The sequence below is a fragment of the Aedes albopictus genome, chromosome 1 (genome assembly GCF_035046485.1).
Source record: "Aedes albopictus strain Foshan chromosome 1, AalbF5, whole genome shotgun sequence".
NCBI lineage: Eukaryota > Metazoa > Arthropoda > Insecta > Diptera > Culicidae > Aedes > Aedes albopictus.
This window is the reverse complement of record NC_085136.1, coordinates 131941934-131961812: the sequence shown is the minus strand read 5'-3', so window position 1 is coordinate 131961812 and position 19879 is coordinate 131941934. Positions and strand designations below refer to the sequence as shown.

General features: G+C 43.8%; 1 protein-coding gene across 1 annotated transcript; it reads right to left on the bottom strand.

Moving 5' to 3' along the window:
• Window positions 1-13122: 13122 nt before the first annotated feature.
• On the bottom strand, window positions 13123-19594 carry LOC134289465 (uncharacterized). The gene is made up of 4 exons (XM_062855313.1): window positions 19307-19594; window positions 18892-19239; window positions 13258-18835; window positions 13123-13204 (listed from the first exon to the last, which is right to left on the bottom strand). Exons 3-4 carry the CDS (start codon window positions 18750-18752, stop codon window positions 13123-13125), a joined length of 5577 nt encoding a protein of 1858 aa, XP_062711297.1. The 5' UTR covers window positions 18753-18835; window positions 18892-19239; window positions 19307-19594.
• Window positions 19595-19879: the final 285 nt, after the last annotated feature.

The following is a 19879-nucleotide window of genomic DNA, read 5'->3' as shown; positions in this document are numbered from 1 at the left end:
AGGAAAAAGCCTAAATTAACAAATATAGAAGTACATACCTTAGCCATGCATAAATCTTTCCCCAAATCGTATTCTATTTAGCAACTCACTTATCATCTCGAAACCCTTTTTCGCGAAATTCATTACCGAAACGCCTGAAAATATCTCATACTTCCGGAATCCAGACCCCAAATAAATTTCTTAGAGGCTAGGAAAAAAGCGAGGTGCAATTTTCATTATTTCTTAAATCACACTTGAGAAAATAAATGAAACACACGACTAGCTGTCTCATCCCCTTCCTGGTAGAATCTTCGAGACTCGTTAGAAGTCGTTACTTGCATACTCTTTCCCCTTCGGCAGGATGACTTCTTGTTTTGCGCACGAATTGCACCCCATCTCCAGGAATCTTTCCAACGGGGCGGCAGCAGCATCAGAAGTCGCAGTCTCGCGCGGAGTAATTAAAACGAGCGCCAATAAACATGGTTGTGAAGAGCAAACACTTTTTCATTTATTAATGCTTGAGTGCACCGGAAAACGAGTTCTGCTGTGGCGGTGCTCTAGGTAGTCCAAAGTCGGAAACCGGAAGTCTACTACTGTGGGGTATTGGTTTCTTAGAGTGTGGGAACGTGGTGATGCCGGCATAAGGAAGTTATTCATAAACACAAACGAAGACGTTTGTGGATTTCTTGAAGAAAAAACAAGCCTTCGTCTCGGGTTGGAAAAAAAACTAACGAAACTTCAGTGGAATGGAAGATACTATGACTTGTTCGATACAATCAACTGTGAAAGAACCCATTGACGCTCCAAGAATATCGCACCCTTGAATACTCACTTTTCACGCGCCCTTGAAGATATTCCATTTTCACACTAGATGGTGACAGTAAATGCAATTACCATCGCAGCGAACAGTTCTCCACATCCACAGCGATGTCTTGCTTTCGCATATCCGGTAAGATCTGAACAATTATACTTCCCATAAAGGGCAATAATTTCAGCCATTTGGCTCCATCAGCCAATCTCTTGAAGGAAGCGTTTTGAAGCACTTACCTACTATTCGCTGCTGTTAAAACTACCACCATCCTCCCCTCCCGGTACGACTACTCCTATCTTGATGTAAATTCATGCCACGTAAGCAGTTGTACGGGTGGTGAGCCTGAGCATGTGAGGATTCCGGTAGGCACCAACCGAGACGCGATATCGGCGAAAGCAGCTTGTCTTCAATGTCAAGAAACCTAATTATCAAGACCGAGAATTTCTTCTTATCCCTTTGAGAGCGGCTGCGAGTTGGGGCATCCCATTGGAGCAAGAATAGGTACACATTTATAGCCGCCATAGCTGCAACCCTTTGGTTTAACATCATCTTCCCGGCGACGCTTCGGGGGTAGACACATATTTTGTCCGGAATGATGTGATGTTGGATACTGCAGTGGAGGCTGGCTGCTGCTGGTAGTTTTCTACGTGAGCACCAGAATCTGATCCACTGCTTGTTTGGGTGAAATGTGTAAGCTCATGTGTAGAGTTGCTTCTGTTCTTATGTTCAGAGTTTAACTCTCCCATGAATGAGCTAGATAGAAAACTCTTTCACAAGGGCTGAATCCTGAGAAATGTACCTACCTAAATCATTCATTAAATTAGTTCAACATCAATTTATGATCGATCAAGTGGAGGACTATCTGCGGATCCTTCGCAGGGTGCGGAACTAGAGACGCACAGACATAGACCGAGCAGAATGAAGACGACTCCTATGTACAGCAGAGGTCACTCAGGCCTTAGTCTGACCGGTAAGGTAAGGTATGAAATTATGATAACATTAAGCCGAAAAGTTTCTGCTGAAACTCTCGATATGCAGCTGATGAACTCCAACGTCGATGACACCCAACATCTGTCAGATCAAGCTATGGTCTTGGTCTGATCACCGTTCTCACAGCACACCCAAGTAACACACTTGTCACCGAAGAGTCACGGCGGCGCAGGTTTTTGTTGCGCAGAAGTCACTGTGACTTACTTCTAGCAAGTAATTGTTTATTTGTTAGAAGTAAGTCACAGTGACTTCTGCGCAACAAAAACCTGCGCCGCCGTTACTCTTCGGTGACAAGTGTGTTACTTGGGCAGCGCTCCTCGTCTTTTTGTACTAGTTGCATCAGTACCGAATACAAACTTTGCAGAGTTACTATCCTGGCCTTCTCGCAAGATGTTCTGTGTACCGTATCCGACCAACTTTGGCCACTTCAATGATGATGGGTTCATCGTAGAGTGCAGTGAGTCCAACGTTCATTCATTGATCCGCACACCGTCCTTAGCACGCGTCGGTCGAAAACTCCGAGTGGCCTGCGTCGGTCTCATGACCGTAGAGAACCCCCAGCCATGAGACAAAGTAAGGGGTGGGTAAGTGGGTCCACTTTTCTTTGGCAGAACTGTCCCACGCACGCTGCCATTTGACCATGGAGGCCAAAGTCTACGCTCCACACAAATTTTAAAATTTTTGTATGGGCGTAAGTCTACGAGGGGAGAGGGGGTGGGGTCTGCGATGGCCAAAATTTGGTCTACGTGGTTTATGAACAGCCCCTTATGTCAGGACTTCTACATTCCCATGAGTTGTGTCCTGGTTACAGACACCTGAACACAACTTCCGGTGACTCGTGCAAGATCAGTTAGGACATTGATCAGCCCACCTTGAGCTTCCGTACTCTAACGGACTAATTTGCGTTTGCCACAGGTAGTTGTACCAAGGCCACCTGAGTCCCTGCCGAGCCCATCTGTAGTCTAATGGTTGCGGTGGCCAGATGCTCCTCGCACTGTTGCCGCAGTACCGTAACGTCTAGATTTTTAACCTTCAGAGTCGCTTTAACGCCCTTACCAAGGATCTGTTGCGCCAGACATTTGTAGACGGCACCCTTGCGTTCATTATCGCGCTGGAGCTTGAAGATCATTTTATCTGTACGAGTACGTCTAATACTGCGCACATCGGCACTCAAAAACACGAGCTTGACATCACTCCTCATCGTCCTCGACGTCCAAGTACCGTAAACCGGGGTCAAATTGATCAGCGGGGTGAAATTGATCACTCGGGTACTACATTGTAATTCCATACTAGGAACTCTAATGCGTCGTAATGATCTTAAACTTTTTACGTCATCTGATTCGTAGATGCCTAGAGATGAGTGTAGACTTTTAATATTTTAGAAAAAAAGTTAGTTTTGCCTTATTTTTTCAAGGAATTTGCAATGTATTTCTCATTTAACAATCAATCAATTGCTAATAGGACTTCCCATGAATTCTCTGTTTTAACATTTTCGTGGAGCCTTGGTAGGGATGTAATGCAGCTAATCAGAAAATGAAACAGATATAAAAGTTTATTCTATGAAGAAATAGTCATTTTTTGTGATGGAAATCACTTATTTTAAATGAAATTGCCTACCTTTCGGCGTTTAAGGGGAAATTTCAAAATTTAATTTTGCATTTAAAGTCTTAAATTCACTAGTTGTAAGATTTTGGACGCGTTATTCGGTTTTAGAAGAGCAAAATTAAGCGGTTAAGGAAATTTTCCTATTCAACCGATGCTTAATTGTAAACTGATCAATTTCGCCCCAAAGTGGCATTTCCAATATTTTGATATTTGAAGTTATTTAACTGAAAGTTTAATTTTGTTGAACAAAATTCTGTCACATGGTTCCATGGAGATCCACTGGGTACTGGTTTTACAGAAATTATTTTGCCAATATTTGAACAGGCACTGATGTTATCTGCAAAAGTTGTTTTAAAGTGATCAATTTGACCCCAGATTGGACTGTTAAGTCTTGATGACGAGCGCGTCGCTTTTCTCGCACTTGGGACCTCCCCTACTACGGCTTCTAGACCTAGGTGTCCCTACGCTCGCTTGTGGTTTCTTCCTTTTCCGCTCTACTTTCTTCCTCTTTACTTTGCCCTCTCTTGTGGTTGTTGAGGACCAACCAATGGTCGCTACCCCCCGTTTCCTTCGATCCGGGACGGGCCAGCCTTTTCAGGCCCATCCTTCCCAGCTTTTCGGGACGCCTGGCTAGGGTCCGACTTAGCGGCATTACTGCCAGCCTTCAGGGTTGGTAACCGCCTAGCCTTGCGAGCACAGCCAGGCAGCTACTCACCTGACGGCTGCCTCATCCGTTTCTGCGAGTGCTTATCCAAAACAGTCGCACCCGTCACATTTTTTAGGCTACCTGCGAAAACGAAGGCCTCCGTCTGGGTAGACATACATACATTTATTTGTTCAACATCACATTTAAGACAAGACATAATCAACAATAGTATGCCACCCCGGGTAGAGGCTAATGGCAAACAAAGGACAAAATAATAACTGGTTTTGCCATCATATCTCGTTTTGCCATTCTTCTGTTATTATGAAAAACTTAAAATGGCTAATCAATAGCAAAATATACAATCATAGCAAATCTTGTCATTGATATGTTATTCATGAATAACGCTAAATAACACATCAATAACAAAAATTACTATCATGGTAAAACTTGCAATTTAGCACCTTTTATAATGAATTGTATAAAATATCAAAACAATAACATAATTTACATTCCTAGCTAAATTTGCCATTATTTTGATATTGTGAGAAATTATTTATAAACATTAGGCACCATAACATATTTTACTCTTAATATACCATTAACTATTATATTGTATATTTCAAGAATAACGGTGGCTACGTTCATCAAAGTGAATTTGATTTTTAAGTTCGTTTCGTTTTGAGTTTTTAATTTCCACAAAATAAAACTGTTTTTACATTGATTGATGAACTTAAATTTCATTGAAGAAAAAAAAAGAAATAGCTCATTTTCCCTTTCTTCTGCTACTTTGAAATAATAACTGAATCTACCATTATTTTAAAATTGAATTTGAACAACTAAACCTACCATTATTTTGATCGCCACATAAACAGCTAAATTTGTTCTTATTCTGTTATCAATAACTCAAGAATGTCATATTTTGTTATTCACTGATAACAGTTAATTTGGATCTTATTTTGTTATCAATATCTCAATAATAACTAATTTTGTTCTTCAATTTAACCCGCATGCTTTACCATTACTTTGTTATTACAATGGTAAAATAAGTTATGTTTATGTTTTTCTGCTACCAAAATTTTGTTATTATTTTTGTTATTTTAACTCTTATTTCAAACAAACAAATAACACATTTTGCCATTCTAACATTCTGTTTTAATGGTAAAATTTGCCATTCTTTTGCCATTAAGCTCTACCCGGGACAATACTCGGTTTGTGGCTGCCGCTCTCCATCCTCGGTCGCTCCCAATGCTCGCCAGGTCATGCTCCACCTGGTCCGCCCATCGTGCTCTTTGCGCTCCACGCCTTCTTGTGCCAACCGTATCAGTTACAAACACTAGCTTTGCAAGGTTGTTGTCCGGCATTCTTGCAACATACCCTGCCCACCGTATCCTTCCGGATTTGGCCACCTTCTGGATGCTGGGTAGCCGTAAAGTGCAGCGAGCTCGTGGTTCATCCTTCTTCGCCACACACCGTTCTCCTGCACACCGCCGAAGATCGTCCCTAGCACTGTTGGTTTTGAGCTGGTGAATGGCATCCTTAACTTCCCTCAGCGTGGGAGTTGGTTCATTTCGCTGCACTGGCGTCGTCGTTTCCTCCGTTGCCGTGGTCTCCCGTGCCTACGTTCTCCATGCCGCGCCATTCAGGTGCTGATCGAAAACTGCTTCCACTTTTCGATCACCTCTGTCCGTCCGTCAACAGGCATCCGTGTTTATCCCTGCATATTTCGGCTCGTGACACGAAGCCGTTGCGGGATGCGTTAAGCTTCTGATAGAACTTCCGTGTTTCTTGGGAACGGCACAGCAGTTCCATTTCTTCACACTCCGCTTTTTCCAGGCGGCACTTTTTCTCCCGAAAGAGGCAGGTCTGCTGTTTCCGCTTCGGCTTGTAACGTTCCACGTTCTGTCGAGTCCCTTGTCGCAGCATTACCACCCTCGCTGCGTTCTTCTCCTCCAAAACCGTTCTGCACTCTTCGTCGAACCATTCGTTCCGTCGGGTAGACGTCGTAACGATTGTCGTCGCGGACTCTGCCGCTGCTGCAGTTTCCATGAGTTTCTTCATGGTCTTGCTTGGCTTCGGTCATTGACTTTCGAAGTCGCAACAGGGCCTACTTGAGGTTCTTTCTAGTAATGCTTTATGACAATTGTTTTACGTACTTACCAATAATATAAATGTTAATAATATTTTCCTTCTGCACTGCATCTTTTGATACTTTATACGTAATATTTCCATTTGATAGGACCATTTCTTTTCATTGTATCCAAATATTCATATTGATAACAAGTGGCGTACTTCACCGCACTGCAGACACTTAAGTAAATATGAAATCCGCTTCTCGCAACTAACGAATCGTGGTCCTTTCAGTTGTATTACTAACTACATGCAGTCTTCGAGGTTTTGACCTTTTAACCTTCTTTATTTAAACATAGCATCCTAGTCATATTTTTGATTTCGACCTTTCGACAACTTGTATTTTCGACCTTTTGTACTAGTCGATCTTTTGATCTATTGTCCATCCGACGTTTTGACCGTTGTCCTTAGGACATTCGACCTTTTGACCTTCGAACTTCTGTCATAGAAAGAAACTTGGCTTTTCTTGTTTTTTTTTTTCATCACGATAACAACAACATTGCCCATTGCCTTTCCGCTCTTCTTAGAGCCACGATCGCAGCATAACACTTTGTACTCATTACCTATAACCTGATAAAAGATGATGCGGGAGTCGATCGATGCATACATCCGACTAGGCGAATCGGATTAGTCATTAATGTGTCGAAGACAAAGTACCGTAAAACGGGGTATCATTGATCAGCGGGGTAACATTGATCGGCTTGACCGACCTCATGAAATGTTCAAACAAGCATTTTACATTGAACCAGTTTCTGCTATCGAATGGTATATCGTAATCTGCTGTTATTTAGCTATTAAATGACATGTAATTCTTAAAAATTGAATTTCATAAACATTGAAATAAATCGATTTTTCCCTAACTGTGTTGCGTAACGCCATGAGATACATGATTAAACATTCATGCATGGCATGAATACTAGATACAATATGAGGTCCGAAATCACTGTATTATTTCAATATGATATCCTAGAGTTGGATTTAAGGAACGAAACTTTTATAAAAATGCTCTTTTCCAGTAAAATATACGATTTATTTAAAGTAAGCTATCAAATCTTAAAGCAATTGCCTACCTTTAGGCGTTATTCGAGGTTTGGAGGATTTTAATCTTAAAATAACTTAAAAAGTACATAATTTGTAAGAATTTGGACTACATATTCGAAATCAGCGACCCCGAATTTAGTAAGTATGTGTATTTTCAACACAAACGAACATTGATCACTGACATGATCAATGTTACCCCAAATCAACAAAATCAAAAATTAGATTAAAAAGTCTATTTAATCATGTTTATAAGTTTTACAATACTTTTTCGAGTAGCTTAACACATAATCAAAGGGCCAGTACTTGTTTTAAAAATATAAAACATGTAACATTTCCTTTAACAAGAGAATTATTCAAGAAAGATCGAAACTTCTGATCAATGTTACCCCGGATTACGGTACATGATGGCAAAGAGCTCCAGGGAAGTATCACAGTGTCCGCCACTCCGAATTTCTATCGACGGTGATAAAATCGAGGCGATTGAAGAATTCGTGTACTTGGGCTTACTGGTGACCGCCGACAATGATACCAGCAGACAAATTCAGAGACGTATTGTGGCAGGAAATCAAGCTTACTTTGGATTCCGCAGAACTCAACGATCGAGCAAAGTTGACTATCTACAAAACGCTGATTATACCGGTAGTCCTCTATGGGCACGAAGCATTGACTCTACGTACCAACGCGCCCTTGGAGTTTTCGAACGGAAGGTGTTGCATACTATCAGATGAAAGACGGGAATTGGAGAATGCGAATGAACCATGAACTACATTAGCTGCTGAGAGGACCAACCATCGTCACCACTTCGAAAATCGAGAGGCTATGGTGGGTGGTTCGAGTCTTCAGGATGTTGGATAGCAACCCGACTGAATTGGCTCTCGAGAATCATTCGACCGGTACAAGAAGACGTGAGGCGCAGCAAGTTGGGTGGGTCAACCAAATGAAGGACGATCTGCGGACCCTTAGCAGAGTGTGGAACTATAGACACGCAGCCATGGACCGAACAGAATGTAGAAGTTCTCATCTGATCCAGCTTGTTTTTGGAAATCTTGATGCTTCCATTTGAATGAAAAAGACAGATTTTATTTCGCATGAGGATTCATCCCTGTGGCCCGCTTTCCTTCTACCCCAATTATAATCCACGTAGTTTTCTAGCTGGAAGAATCCCGTTTCTTACCAGACTTGAATTGGAGCAGACGAATTTTCTTCACTATCACGTCACATAACCTCTCCCTCCTCCACCCATCTTCCACACGTTATTTCCCCGTGCGCTCTGTGTCTTAATCCCCCTTCGTGCCACAGAATCCTTCTGCCTTCAGAACTGGAATCCACGACGCGGGCAGCAAAAACGGCAGCGAAGCGTCACGAAACTACACATACGTGACTAATCTGCTGGAAAAGTAGGGGGTTGGCACGGCGGGCGGCTTCCGTGCAACTGCCAGGCGGGAAAATTGTCTGATGATGCGTATTTTGACTGTTATTTTTCAGTTTTGCTTAATAGTTTACAACCCATTCATGAACGGGGAACGACACTTGGCGGGTGTGCTAGTTTGTCCTTGGCACTCTCGAAAAGGGAGGAGTTGGAATGGGACCTAATCGTCTCGTTTAGACATGTATTATCGTCACCTTGAACGGGGAGAAACAGATGCTGACTTGACGGGGTCTGCATTGTTCACTAAAGTGTGGATTCTTGGGAAATATTTACATTAGTGGTTTATACAAGACGTTTGACATAAAGTTCATTGGTCCAATTGTTCCCTATCACTGATGAACAAATTTATTGCAACAGCTGAAGTGTTTTAAAATTTTAAAAGTGAACTCTATGATTTACTGGTGTTACTCAATATTAAACTAAGGCAATCATCCACTCAAGAAAGATAGAATCCTCCAGTCGTCACTGATTGTTTGACTTCGCCAAAAAATTAATTGGCTCCATGTTTGACCATTCACCGCCGCGTAAGGCCCGACTAATTGCAAATTTAATAATTCATATGTTACTCCACTGAAAGAGTTCTACTGCGAAAAAATCCGATTGCCGGCTGCTTTTGTATCCGTTCAAAAAGTCCCCATTGTTTCTTGGCCTTGCGGACGCGGCATACGTGCTAGCGTTAATTAAATTTTGCCTCAATCCACTGGAGATTGCGATTTTTTTCTACGGTGTGCCGGTTCTATTCATGTTCCACTGCTGTGCCTCGACGCCACTGCGCCGCCGTTGATGCTGATATTCCCAATCGAAAGAAAGATCCATCATCAACGCCGTTTACCAAACCGACTGTTGTTTCGCATAGCCAGCGGCTTGGGACACTTTTGTTAGTGGATTTTTTGCTTCGACCGATTCTGTTGTATTATTTTGGCAACACCAACACTGGACGGGCAAAGGCCCCCATTTCGACGTGCCGCATTCTTCTCGGCTGGTGGATGGAATGCTCTTTTTTTGGACAACTGATTCATGCCTTTCCACACAAAGGGTTGACACACCCTGGCAGAATTCAGGAAACAAGACGAGAATGTCCTTTTTGCTGCAGCATGTCGTTGTTACTCGTTACTGGTTCAATCCTTTCATGAGCCGAACGAACCGGGGACAAAACAATCGACATGCCATTCTATTTCGGCGGCACTTATACCTTCGGTCCAGATGGATGGGAGTTAACTTGTTTGCTAAAGCAGATTGTTTGCACAATACTGAAGGACGTTATGCACTGTAAGAATTGTCTTTTGAAAGAAGAAATTCCAATAGCTATCGGGGGTGGATGTTCAGGTGAAACATGATCTCCCGCCAACAACTGTCATTTGAGCCTAGATTATTAGCACTGTAGTTGGAGGAAATGTCAAGGCAGATCCCGTAGATTCCGGGAAGGCAAGCCCAGCTCCCTGAATTATGGAGTTGTTATCAGCAGTGCTGAAAATTTCATTTCGTCATATCTAAATTCAAACACCTACAGCTCATTTTAGAAGCTGAACCTGAGAATATGGTGTATGAAAAACTTATGCGGCTTGACCAGTTCTGCAAGAAAGTCACGGAAAAACCGCTATTTTTCGAATATTTAAGGTAAATGTCACGGAGTACCTTTGAAAAATGCCAAATGATATTCACCGTGAATATCATTTGCATTTTTCGAAAGTAGTACGTGACATTTACTTTAAATATTCGAAAAAATGCGATTTTTCCGTGACTTTCTTACAGAACTGGTATATCCGCACAAGTTTTTCATATATCATATACTCAGGTTCAGCTTCTAAAATAAGCTGTCGGTGGTTGAATCTAGATATGACGAAATGAATTTTTCAGCACTGGTTATCAGGCCCTGCGAGCCAGCCGTAAAACAAGTAGAAAAATCAACAAGAGAAAAATACATATCGATATCAATAACGACGACCACACTGACGAAAAGAGACTTGCGATTGGAAACTCGGTACGTGAAACAACCGATCCCTCAACTTCATTGGGAGCAGCAGCATACTCTCCGATCTACTGGAGGACCGCGGGTTCAGCATCGTAGCGCTGTAGAAAGTGTGTTTACGAGAGCTGCTGCAACACTCGTGAGCTGGGAATAGCTTTCCTCGTGATGTGCGATATACCGATGCGCGTGATCGGTTGGTGGTCGATCGTCGAAACACGCATTCTACGCGCAGATCGAACGCGAATACGACCGCTGCTACATTAGCCACGGCGTCAATCATTATACCGTCAAGGCGCCATTCACCGTGGGGGCTCCATTCACCGTGTGGCTTCGAATATTTTTTCATTATTTCCATATTATGATTGAATGATTTGACAATTTCCCTTCAATTTCACCAATAAAACACTAATGTATTGTTACCATGTCAAAACGCTCATTAGAAACATTTAAAAGTATCATTTTGACACTAAAGTGTGTTTACATGAAGCGGGTTTCTGCTCGTTCACTGCATTCAAAGTGAAAAAACGAAAACTGCGCTAAGGTGATTTAAGCGATAAACTAAATGTAGTAACGTTTTTATTCCACCAAGAAGCAATTAAATTCACATATCAGGTATGTATTTTGCATTACCGAAGTAAGTTTAGCAAGAAAGTACGATTGCTCGTACTTTTTAATTGAAACAAAAAGGCACGGTAAATGGGTACCCTAAAAATCCATGGTCTCCATTCACCGTGCCCCATATTGTCCCATATATCTAGAAAAAATTGAAAATTTGAACATTCGTTTTTATTATAAAATCTTGCAAGTTATTACTTGAAATGATTTCAAACGAAGAAAATCCCCTTGGCTGGGTTGTTTTGATCATTTTTAAACAAAGTAGAATAAAATTTCTCATACACGGTGAATGGGTCCCTACTACCACGGTGAATGGTGACCTACCACGGAATTAGGCGACCCTACTACCCTTTACTAATTGTACTTGTTGGGCGGTAGGGTTTGGTTGATTTCGTAAAATTTATTGGTGGAAAAAGTTACAAAATTCCTGGTGAATATAACAGTATTAGAGTTTGTTTAAATTTTGAATTAATAGTATCTTACTTTAGTGTACGCTACCACTCAACAGTAATTATTTAGCTATACTGGTATATCATCCACTATGCACGCAAGTTATCGAAGAATCGGCCTAAAAACTTCAATGCTAAGTTTATTTATGGTTTGAAATGGGAATAAGGTCTGTTACCCTAGCTTGTAGATCGCCGTTTATGGAGAGCACGACTCGATCGAATTACTTTTGGGAGAGTTTAACTTACAGATGTGAGGCTATGGATTAATGAATGACAAATTAATCAACGAAACTCTACTCATTCATAATTATACCATTCGTTTGGCACCAAAAACAAATCTAATCAAATTTGGACTTCTTCATGGGACGCTTTCATTAGCTGGCTGTAACAATGGGTATACAGTTAGTCGGATAATTCTACACTGTTTCATAAGTCACCAGCTACCTTACATAATATAACTTTGAACTAGCAATTTATCATGCGGAATTCTATGTTCAGTATTCGAATTCAGGGGATCAACATCACTTAATTTCAATAATTGATTTCACAATCCAAAAATTCATTGCCGAACGAATGTGGTTTCATTTTTCTATTGTCGTTTTTGATTCTTTGTAGTAGTGTGCATTCCTAGTCTAGTTAACGGTCCTCCCAGTATGTACCGGGTGTGGCAAATCAGCACTGGGTACAATGGGGAATATGGAGTTCGACGGGCTTCGATGTAGCGTACCCAACACTCCCCCTCCAATGCGATCAACCTGCTCAGCATTACTTCGAACGCCTACGTCAAGCACGGCGAGTTTGACTGCAGGCCTTTCATAAATTCCAGTGGAAGTCTGTACGGTGGCACTCCTTACTTGGTTATCTGGTCCTTGTTTGACGCCAATAACGCGGCCTTTCGGCCAGGTGTTCCGAGGAAGTTTTGGGTCTACGATGACAACCAGATCGTTTACTCTAATCGGTTCTACATCTGTGAACCATTTCGTGCGTCGGGTAATATACGGCAAGTAATCTCGTAGCCATTGCCTCCAAAACTGGTTGGCCAGGCTCTGTGAAACTTTCCAAGAATTTTTCAACAATTCCGAACTGTCGCTGAAAGGTACCCACGATCGCAGTCCATTGCTGGAACCCAGTAAGAAATGGTTTGGGGTTAATACTGGCGACTGGTCGTCATCCAACGGTAGATTGGTCATAGGGCGCGAATTGACCACATTCTCGACCTCCGTCAACATGTTTTCCAGGACTTCATGTGACATCGTCCTGCTCGGTTTTAGTTTAGCAAGGTTCTGCTTCACAATACGCACGAGGCGCTCCCATGCGCCGCCCATATGCGGCGAAGCCGGTGGGATGAATTTCCAGGACGTATGAGAAGTTGTAAACTCGGTTTCGAACCGCGCACGGTCCAGGTTCGCCATAGCTTCCTCTAATTCTTTGCTAGCGCCTTGAAAATTTGTCCCGTGATCACTATAAATAACCGCCGGAACACCTCTTCTGGCCATGACGTTCCTGAGGGCCATTATACATGAATCGGTGGTCATAGAGTGGACTATTTGCAAGTGAACGGCTCGGGTGGTCAGGCAGGTAGCCAGAAGTACCCACCGCTTTTCTAAACGACGTCCCAGAATGATCATATAGGGACCGAAGTAGTCCACTCCCATGTACGTGAAAGGACGAGCGTATGCAGCTAATCGAGGTAAGGGTAAATCCCCCATGGCCGGCGGTTGCGGCCGCGCAGATTCGTTCTTGCACTGCTGGCAGTCTCGGCGGATCCTGTTATATGTAGCCTTCAGTTGGGGAATACTAAATTTTAGTCGCAATTCGTTGATGATGACATTATGGTTTTGGTGGTGGAATTTCCTGTGATAATGAGACACAACTAGACAAGTGACGTGATGAGCCTTCGGAAGGATAATGGGGTTGACAGTCTCCTGATTGATGAACCGACACTCTCCGGTTCTACCACGTACGCGTAGTACATCATCTTTATCGAGGAACGGACAAAGGTTGTGTATTGAGCTGCTCTTTGGAATGACAAGCTTGGAGTTTTCCGACATTTTCCTGTCTAACAAAACTGCGACTTCATCGGCGAAAACACTCCGTTGAGCAAGTCGATAGAAATAGTTTTCAGCTTCAGCCAGCTCCGATGACGTCAAAGGCCCAAAGCTCCTCTCCTGTTCGGAAATCCTTGTATTTTTGACAAAACGGAACACGTAGGCCATACGGCGTAGCAGTTCGGTCCATTTGGAGAATCTATGGGGATCGATGATTGCTTCAGATGACACAAGATGCACAAGCAGATGAGGACGTAATTCTTCTACAGTTGCTCCAGAGGTTTGATGCTTGATGGGCCATTCTGCTTCCGGTTTGCCCAAAAAATCCGGCCCGTTCAACCACCGGCTGGATCCGCTCATGTCTGGAACTCGTTTCCACTTGGTTCCTTCATCTGCGACGTTTTGTTTCGTCTGTATCCATTGCCATTCTCTAACATCAGATGTTTCCAATATTTCGCTTACACGAAACGCGACGAATTGGCTGTATCGCCGATGGTCAGATTGAAGCCAACTGATAACGTCCGTTGAATCAGTCCAAAAGAAACGCCGGTTCACCTTGATAGTGAGAGATTGTTGTATACTGTTCGCTAATCTTACTCCGATGACGCTGGCCTGAAGCTCTGAGCGTGGAATCGATAGGAACTTGATCGGTGCAACACGAGTTTTCGATCCCACTAACGATGTTTCAATTGTTTTTCTCTCCTGGAATCGAAGATAAGCCACTGCTGCAAACCCCTTCTCGCTAGCGTCAACAAAAACGTGCAACTGTACTTCGTTTGAGCTTTCGATCGATGTAGTGGCCCTGAAGCATCGCGGTATTTCTACCTTCGCCACCTCTGGAAGAACGTTTAACCACTCCATCCACATTCCGAACTGCTTTTCTTCGATTACCTCATCCCACCCGACAGAAGTACGCCAGATTTCTTGCAGTACTCCTTTCAGGTACATCAAGAAATGGCCGATAAGCCCTAAAGGGTCAAAGATCATCATCAAGGTTCGTAAAACTTCGCGTTTCGTGGGCCTCCGTTGTCCAGACATCAGTTCCGGGTCATACCGTGGTGAAATCTTGAAGAAGAAACAATCGGTGGTCGTATTCCACCACATTCCCAATACTTTTTCGGTTACCACACCATCTTCCAGGTTAAGGCTTTTCTCCTTCGTTTGTGGCTCTTCTAGCGCTTTCAAAACTTGCGGACAATTAGAGATCCAGTTTCTCATCTCGAAGCCGGCTTCAGCATGGATCTTCTTTACGTTTCTCGCCAGGTCAATTGCTTCTTGTTCCGTTTCAGTACTCATAAGCATATCGTCGACGTAATGTTGGTCGACGATAGCATGGACCGCCGCAGGATGCTCCTTGGAGAACCGCTGAGCGTTTGTGTTTTTCACATACTGCGCAATGGTTGGGGCACATGACACTCCAAATGGCAACACCAACATCGTGTACACACTAGGGTTTTCGTCGTCTTCGCTGTCTTTCCAGAAAAAGCACAATCGAACATCCTGTTTCAATAGAATCTGCAAATACATCTCCCGAATGTCCCCGCAAACAGCAATTCGGAATTGTCGAAACTGCACGAGAACGGTGAGGAGCGACGTCAAAAGGTCCGGACCCTTGAGTAACAGCGAGTTGAGAGAAACGCCATACGCAGCGGCAGCTGCATCCCACACCAGTCTTAACTTTCCCGGTTTATTGGGATTCGTCACCGGGAATACAGGCAAATACCACTCTGAAGACTTCCTTGTGTTCAATTCGGCGTCCGTTAACTTGCGCACATATCCCTTAGCTACATAATCTGCCATCTTTGACTGGATTGTTTCGGAAAACGTTTTATCGCGTTTCATTCTTCGATCCAAACATTGCCATCTTCTGAACGCCATTCCTGTGCTGTTTGGAAGGCGGACGTCGTCGTACTTCCAGAGCAACCCCGATTCATACCGGCCTTCCTTTCGGCTAGAGTGCGTTTCCAGAATCTCCATTGCTCTCTCGTCCTCCGTAGACCGTAGGATCTTGTTAGGTTTCGCGATACCGAGGCTATCCAAAGCGAAGTATTCCTTCATGGTAGTATGGAGATCGTCGTCCGAGACTCTGTTGCATTCGCATACTTCAATAGCATGTACGTTCACGTAGCTAAAATCTTGCTGGGTTCGCGAACAGCTCCCGTAGACGATCCATCCTAATCGAGTTTTGACCGCTATCGGTTCGCAGGGCTTTCCTTCTCGTCCTTTCATTGCATGTCCCAGTGAAGCATTGTCCAGGCCTATCAGGATGCGGGGGCACACATTCGTGTACGATTCGACCGATAATCCTTTCAGGTGCTTGAACCATTGCTGCAATTCGGCGAGCACTAATGTCTGCGGTCGCAATTGTAGATTTTGTATCGTGTGGACTTTGGTCATCATATATGGCTGCTCCGATTTCCCGGTCGATGATATTCCTACATCAACTATTTGCGATTCAGCTTCCACTCTCTTGGTTCCTCCCGTCCACTTTAAGCACAACGATGTGCGAGGTCCTTTCACTCCAAGTTCCTCTGCTAAACTATCCTCCAGTAGCGTTAGTTCCGAGCCGTCGTCAATGAACGCGTATGTCTGAATAGCTTTCGATGGACCATGCAGCAGCACCGGAACAATACGGAATAAAACTTCACTGGTTTGAACCTGATGAACGTTGCAGCTTCCGGTGGTACTCGGCGGTGCTTGGTCGGATAGCTCCTTTTCTGTATCCTGCAACTTATTATGCAGTAACGGATGATGCAAAAACGTACAGCCTTTGACTCCGCAAGGTTTTTGTTGCCTACAAGATCCATTGTGTCTTCGTAAGCATTTACGGCACAGTTTTACGTCTCGAACAACAGCCCACTTTGCATCCAGGCTCAACTCTCCAAATCGTTTGCATTTGGCGACTGATGGGCAACTTCCTTTGCATACGAAGCAATCCTGTGCTGAAGATGATCCTTGCATCGTGGATTCGCTTCGTGTTTCCCCTGAGTGGTCAAGTTCAGTTTCAGCGTGAATATTCACAAATCCATCTTTCGGCCCTCGGCCTCTGCTTCCGCCAACTGAAGTCTGCATTACTGCACTAGCATCCTCGGCAATCGAATACAGCCATCCGCTGAAATCCAAAAGATTGGGTGATGAGATATTTCTGGAATGCTTCGCCCAATCCAGCTTCAGTCCAGGAGGCAGACGATCGATTAGTTCAAATTTCAAGGAAGCGTTATATACGAAATCCTCGATTCCGCATGCTTCAATTGTGGCAACCAAATTCTCGACTGTTAGTGCGAAGTTTACCACTGTATCGAGCCGCTCGACTTGCGGTGACGGCAATGATCGGACTTTCCGGATTGCCGATTGCACGATGGCTTCCGGTCTCCCATATAACATCTTCAAGGTGGAAATTACGCTGTTTACGTTGGAAGGATGCAGCAGTCGGCATCGCACTGCTTCTAGAGCTTTTCCCCTTAGGCATTTTCGGAGTCTAAGCATATTTTCCTCATTAGAAAACCCACACATCTGCGTAGATGAGTTATACATGGAGAAAAATAACGGCCAATCCTCTGGATTTCCATAGAACTCCGGTAATTCTTTGGATACGGCTTGGCGGGCTGCCAATTGGCTTCGGTTGAGTATGCAAACGTTGTCTTCGACGTCTTGAAGATTGGATTCCGGGTGCCTAGGAAGACGGTGTGCTGGATCCAATTGACGCATTCGATTCCCACCAGTAGCTGGCTGGAACTGATCCATTGGGGCCGATGGGTGTCCTCGTCGCGTGTATTGAAGTGCAGGAACTGAACCTGCATGCTGGTGTGTAGACTGGTTATCAAGGGGTTGCCGAAACTGGACTGCTGTACCCGGTTGCCGGTACCGGTTAAGGAACTCCACGTTCGATGATGGATGACGGAACGTTGTTTCCGCTACTTGCGCCGAGGATTGGTGAAACATGCTTTGCGATACGGGAACCGATTCTCGGGGTACATAGTTGTTTCTAGTCCTCTCCACTCCTAAACTCTGGTGACGAGGCGTCGATCGCTGATTGGGGTTGAACTCTTGTAGCGTCGAACGTGGTTCGATGATTCCTGTATATGCAGGTCGTTGGCTCAGACCAAGTCGTTGAGCTTGTAGTTCGGGCCCGTCTCCGTCTACCAAACCGGAATCCTCACCACATTTGCTGGTGTCTATTAGCCATCCTTGGACCTTGGACATTTCCATCGATCTTACGTCGTCTTCGCTAACCACAGTTTCGTCGTCACACTCCTCTTCATCTAGTATGCGGTATTTTTCTTCCAAAAATCGTTGCTCCAACTGCTTCTGCTCCTCCAGCATCTGTAACCGCAGGGCGACTTTTCGTTGATTGCTGCGATTGCTGCTTGCCTTGCCAGTAGACTTCCGCGAGTTCTCCGGCCTTAGAGGTGGGTCTACAAGAACGGTTTTCAGTAGATCGGTATTTCGCTGCTCGATCTCTGGAATACCACACGCTGGGCAGACCCAACTTCGATCCGCAACTCCACCAGTTACTTCCACACATGAGAAGTGATACCACAAATCACAAGTATCGCACTGCACCATGCTGCTAGTATCTCGTTCGTTACACATTTCACAGTGACTGAACCGTGTTATTCGTACGCGAAGATTAGGATTTTCGCGCGCGACGGGTTTTCTGGATGTAACCGTATTTACCGACCGGACTGGATTATTCATAATAGTAGAACTAGCTCCTTCCTTGCGCTTGGTCCCTAACTGTTGGCCCTTCGTACTATGGTTATCATCATCATCTGTTACCTGGGGAGGAGGGGGGGTAGACACTCCTATTACCACTGCTGCGTTGCCCTGTGCACTCGCCACCGACCGTGCCGGCTCATTCGCTCCGCGTTCTGCGTTGTTCACGATGGCCAGGTTGCTGAATTCGGTGGCCACAGCGTCGTTGGATAAAGGAATCCCGTGGCCCTCAGGTGCGCTACGATTGGCGCCAGCTGAGAATAGGCGATTTGCTGCTCCTACGGCGGAGCTTAATCCAGATCCAGTCGGAGAGGCCTTTCTCGACATGCCGTAAAGAATTTTGTAAGATGTTGGGCGGTAGGGTTTGGTTGATTTCGTAAAATTTATTGGTGGAAAAAGTTACAAAATTCCTGGTGAATATAACAGTATTAGAGTTTGTTTAAATTTTGAATTAATAGTATCTTACTTTAGTGTACGCTACCACTCAACAGTAATTATTTAGCTATACTGGTATATCATCCACTATGCACGCAAGTTATCGAAGAATCGGCCTAAAAACTTCAATGCTAAGTTTATTTATGGTTTGAAATGGGAATAAGGTCTGTTACCCTAGCTTGTAGATCGCCGTTTATGGAGAGCACGACTCGATCGAATTACTTTTGGGAGAGTTTAACTTACAGATGTGAGGCTATGGATTAATGAATGACAAATTAATCAACGAAACTCTACTCATTCATAATTATACCATTCGTTTGGCACCAAAAACAAATCTAATCAAATTTGGACTTCTTCATGGGACGCTTTCATTAGCTGGCTGTAACAATGGGTATTCAGTTAGTCGGATAATTCTACACTGTTTCATAAGTCACCAGCTACCTTACATAATATAACTTTGAACTAGCAATTTATCATGCGGAATTCTATGTTCAGTATTCGAATTCAGGGGATCAACATCACTTAATTTCAATAATTGATTTCACAATCCAAAAATTCATTGCCGAACGAATGTGGTTTCATTTTTCTATTGTCGTTTTTGATTCTTTGTAGTAGTGTGCATTCCTAGTCTAGTTAACGGTCCTCCCAGTATGTACCGGGTGTGGCAAATCAGCACTGGGTACAATGGGGAATATGGAGTTCGACGGGCTTCGATGTAGCGTACCCAACAGTACTATATCACCAAATTTTGTGAAAATTTTTCTACTTCTGTGGATATTGCTTTAATTTTAACCTATAATGAAGGCAATTAAAAGCGGCATCAACAATGTTTATAAGACTGGTGTCAAATGACAACCCTTATTTGCCCCGAATCCTCTTAAATCCACGGTGAATGGTGCCTTGACGGTAGAAGATTTAAGCGCTCAGGAAGAAGAAATTCAGACCGACGATTGGAAAGTGCAGCGCCCATCAGCTGATGAACGAAAACGGCCAACAACTGATAGATTTCGCCGCCTCCA

What these genes read in the sequence shown, in the direction of transcription:
- LOC134289465 (XM_062855313.1), bottom strand. Translation starts at nt 18,752, where the DNA reads ATGTCGAGAAAGGCCTCTCCGACTGGATCTGGATTAAGCTCCGCCGTA. An exon ending in GGACGTCGTTTAGAAAAGCG is followed by an intron (nt 13,205 to 13,257) that starts GTGGGTACTTCT and finishes ACTTGCAAATAG; the next exon opens with TCCACTCTATGACCACCGAT.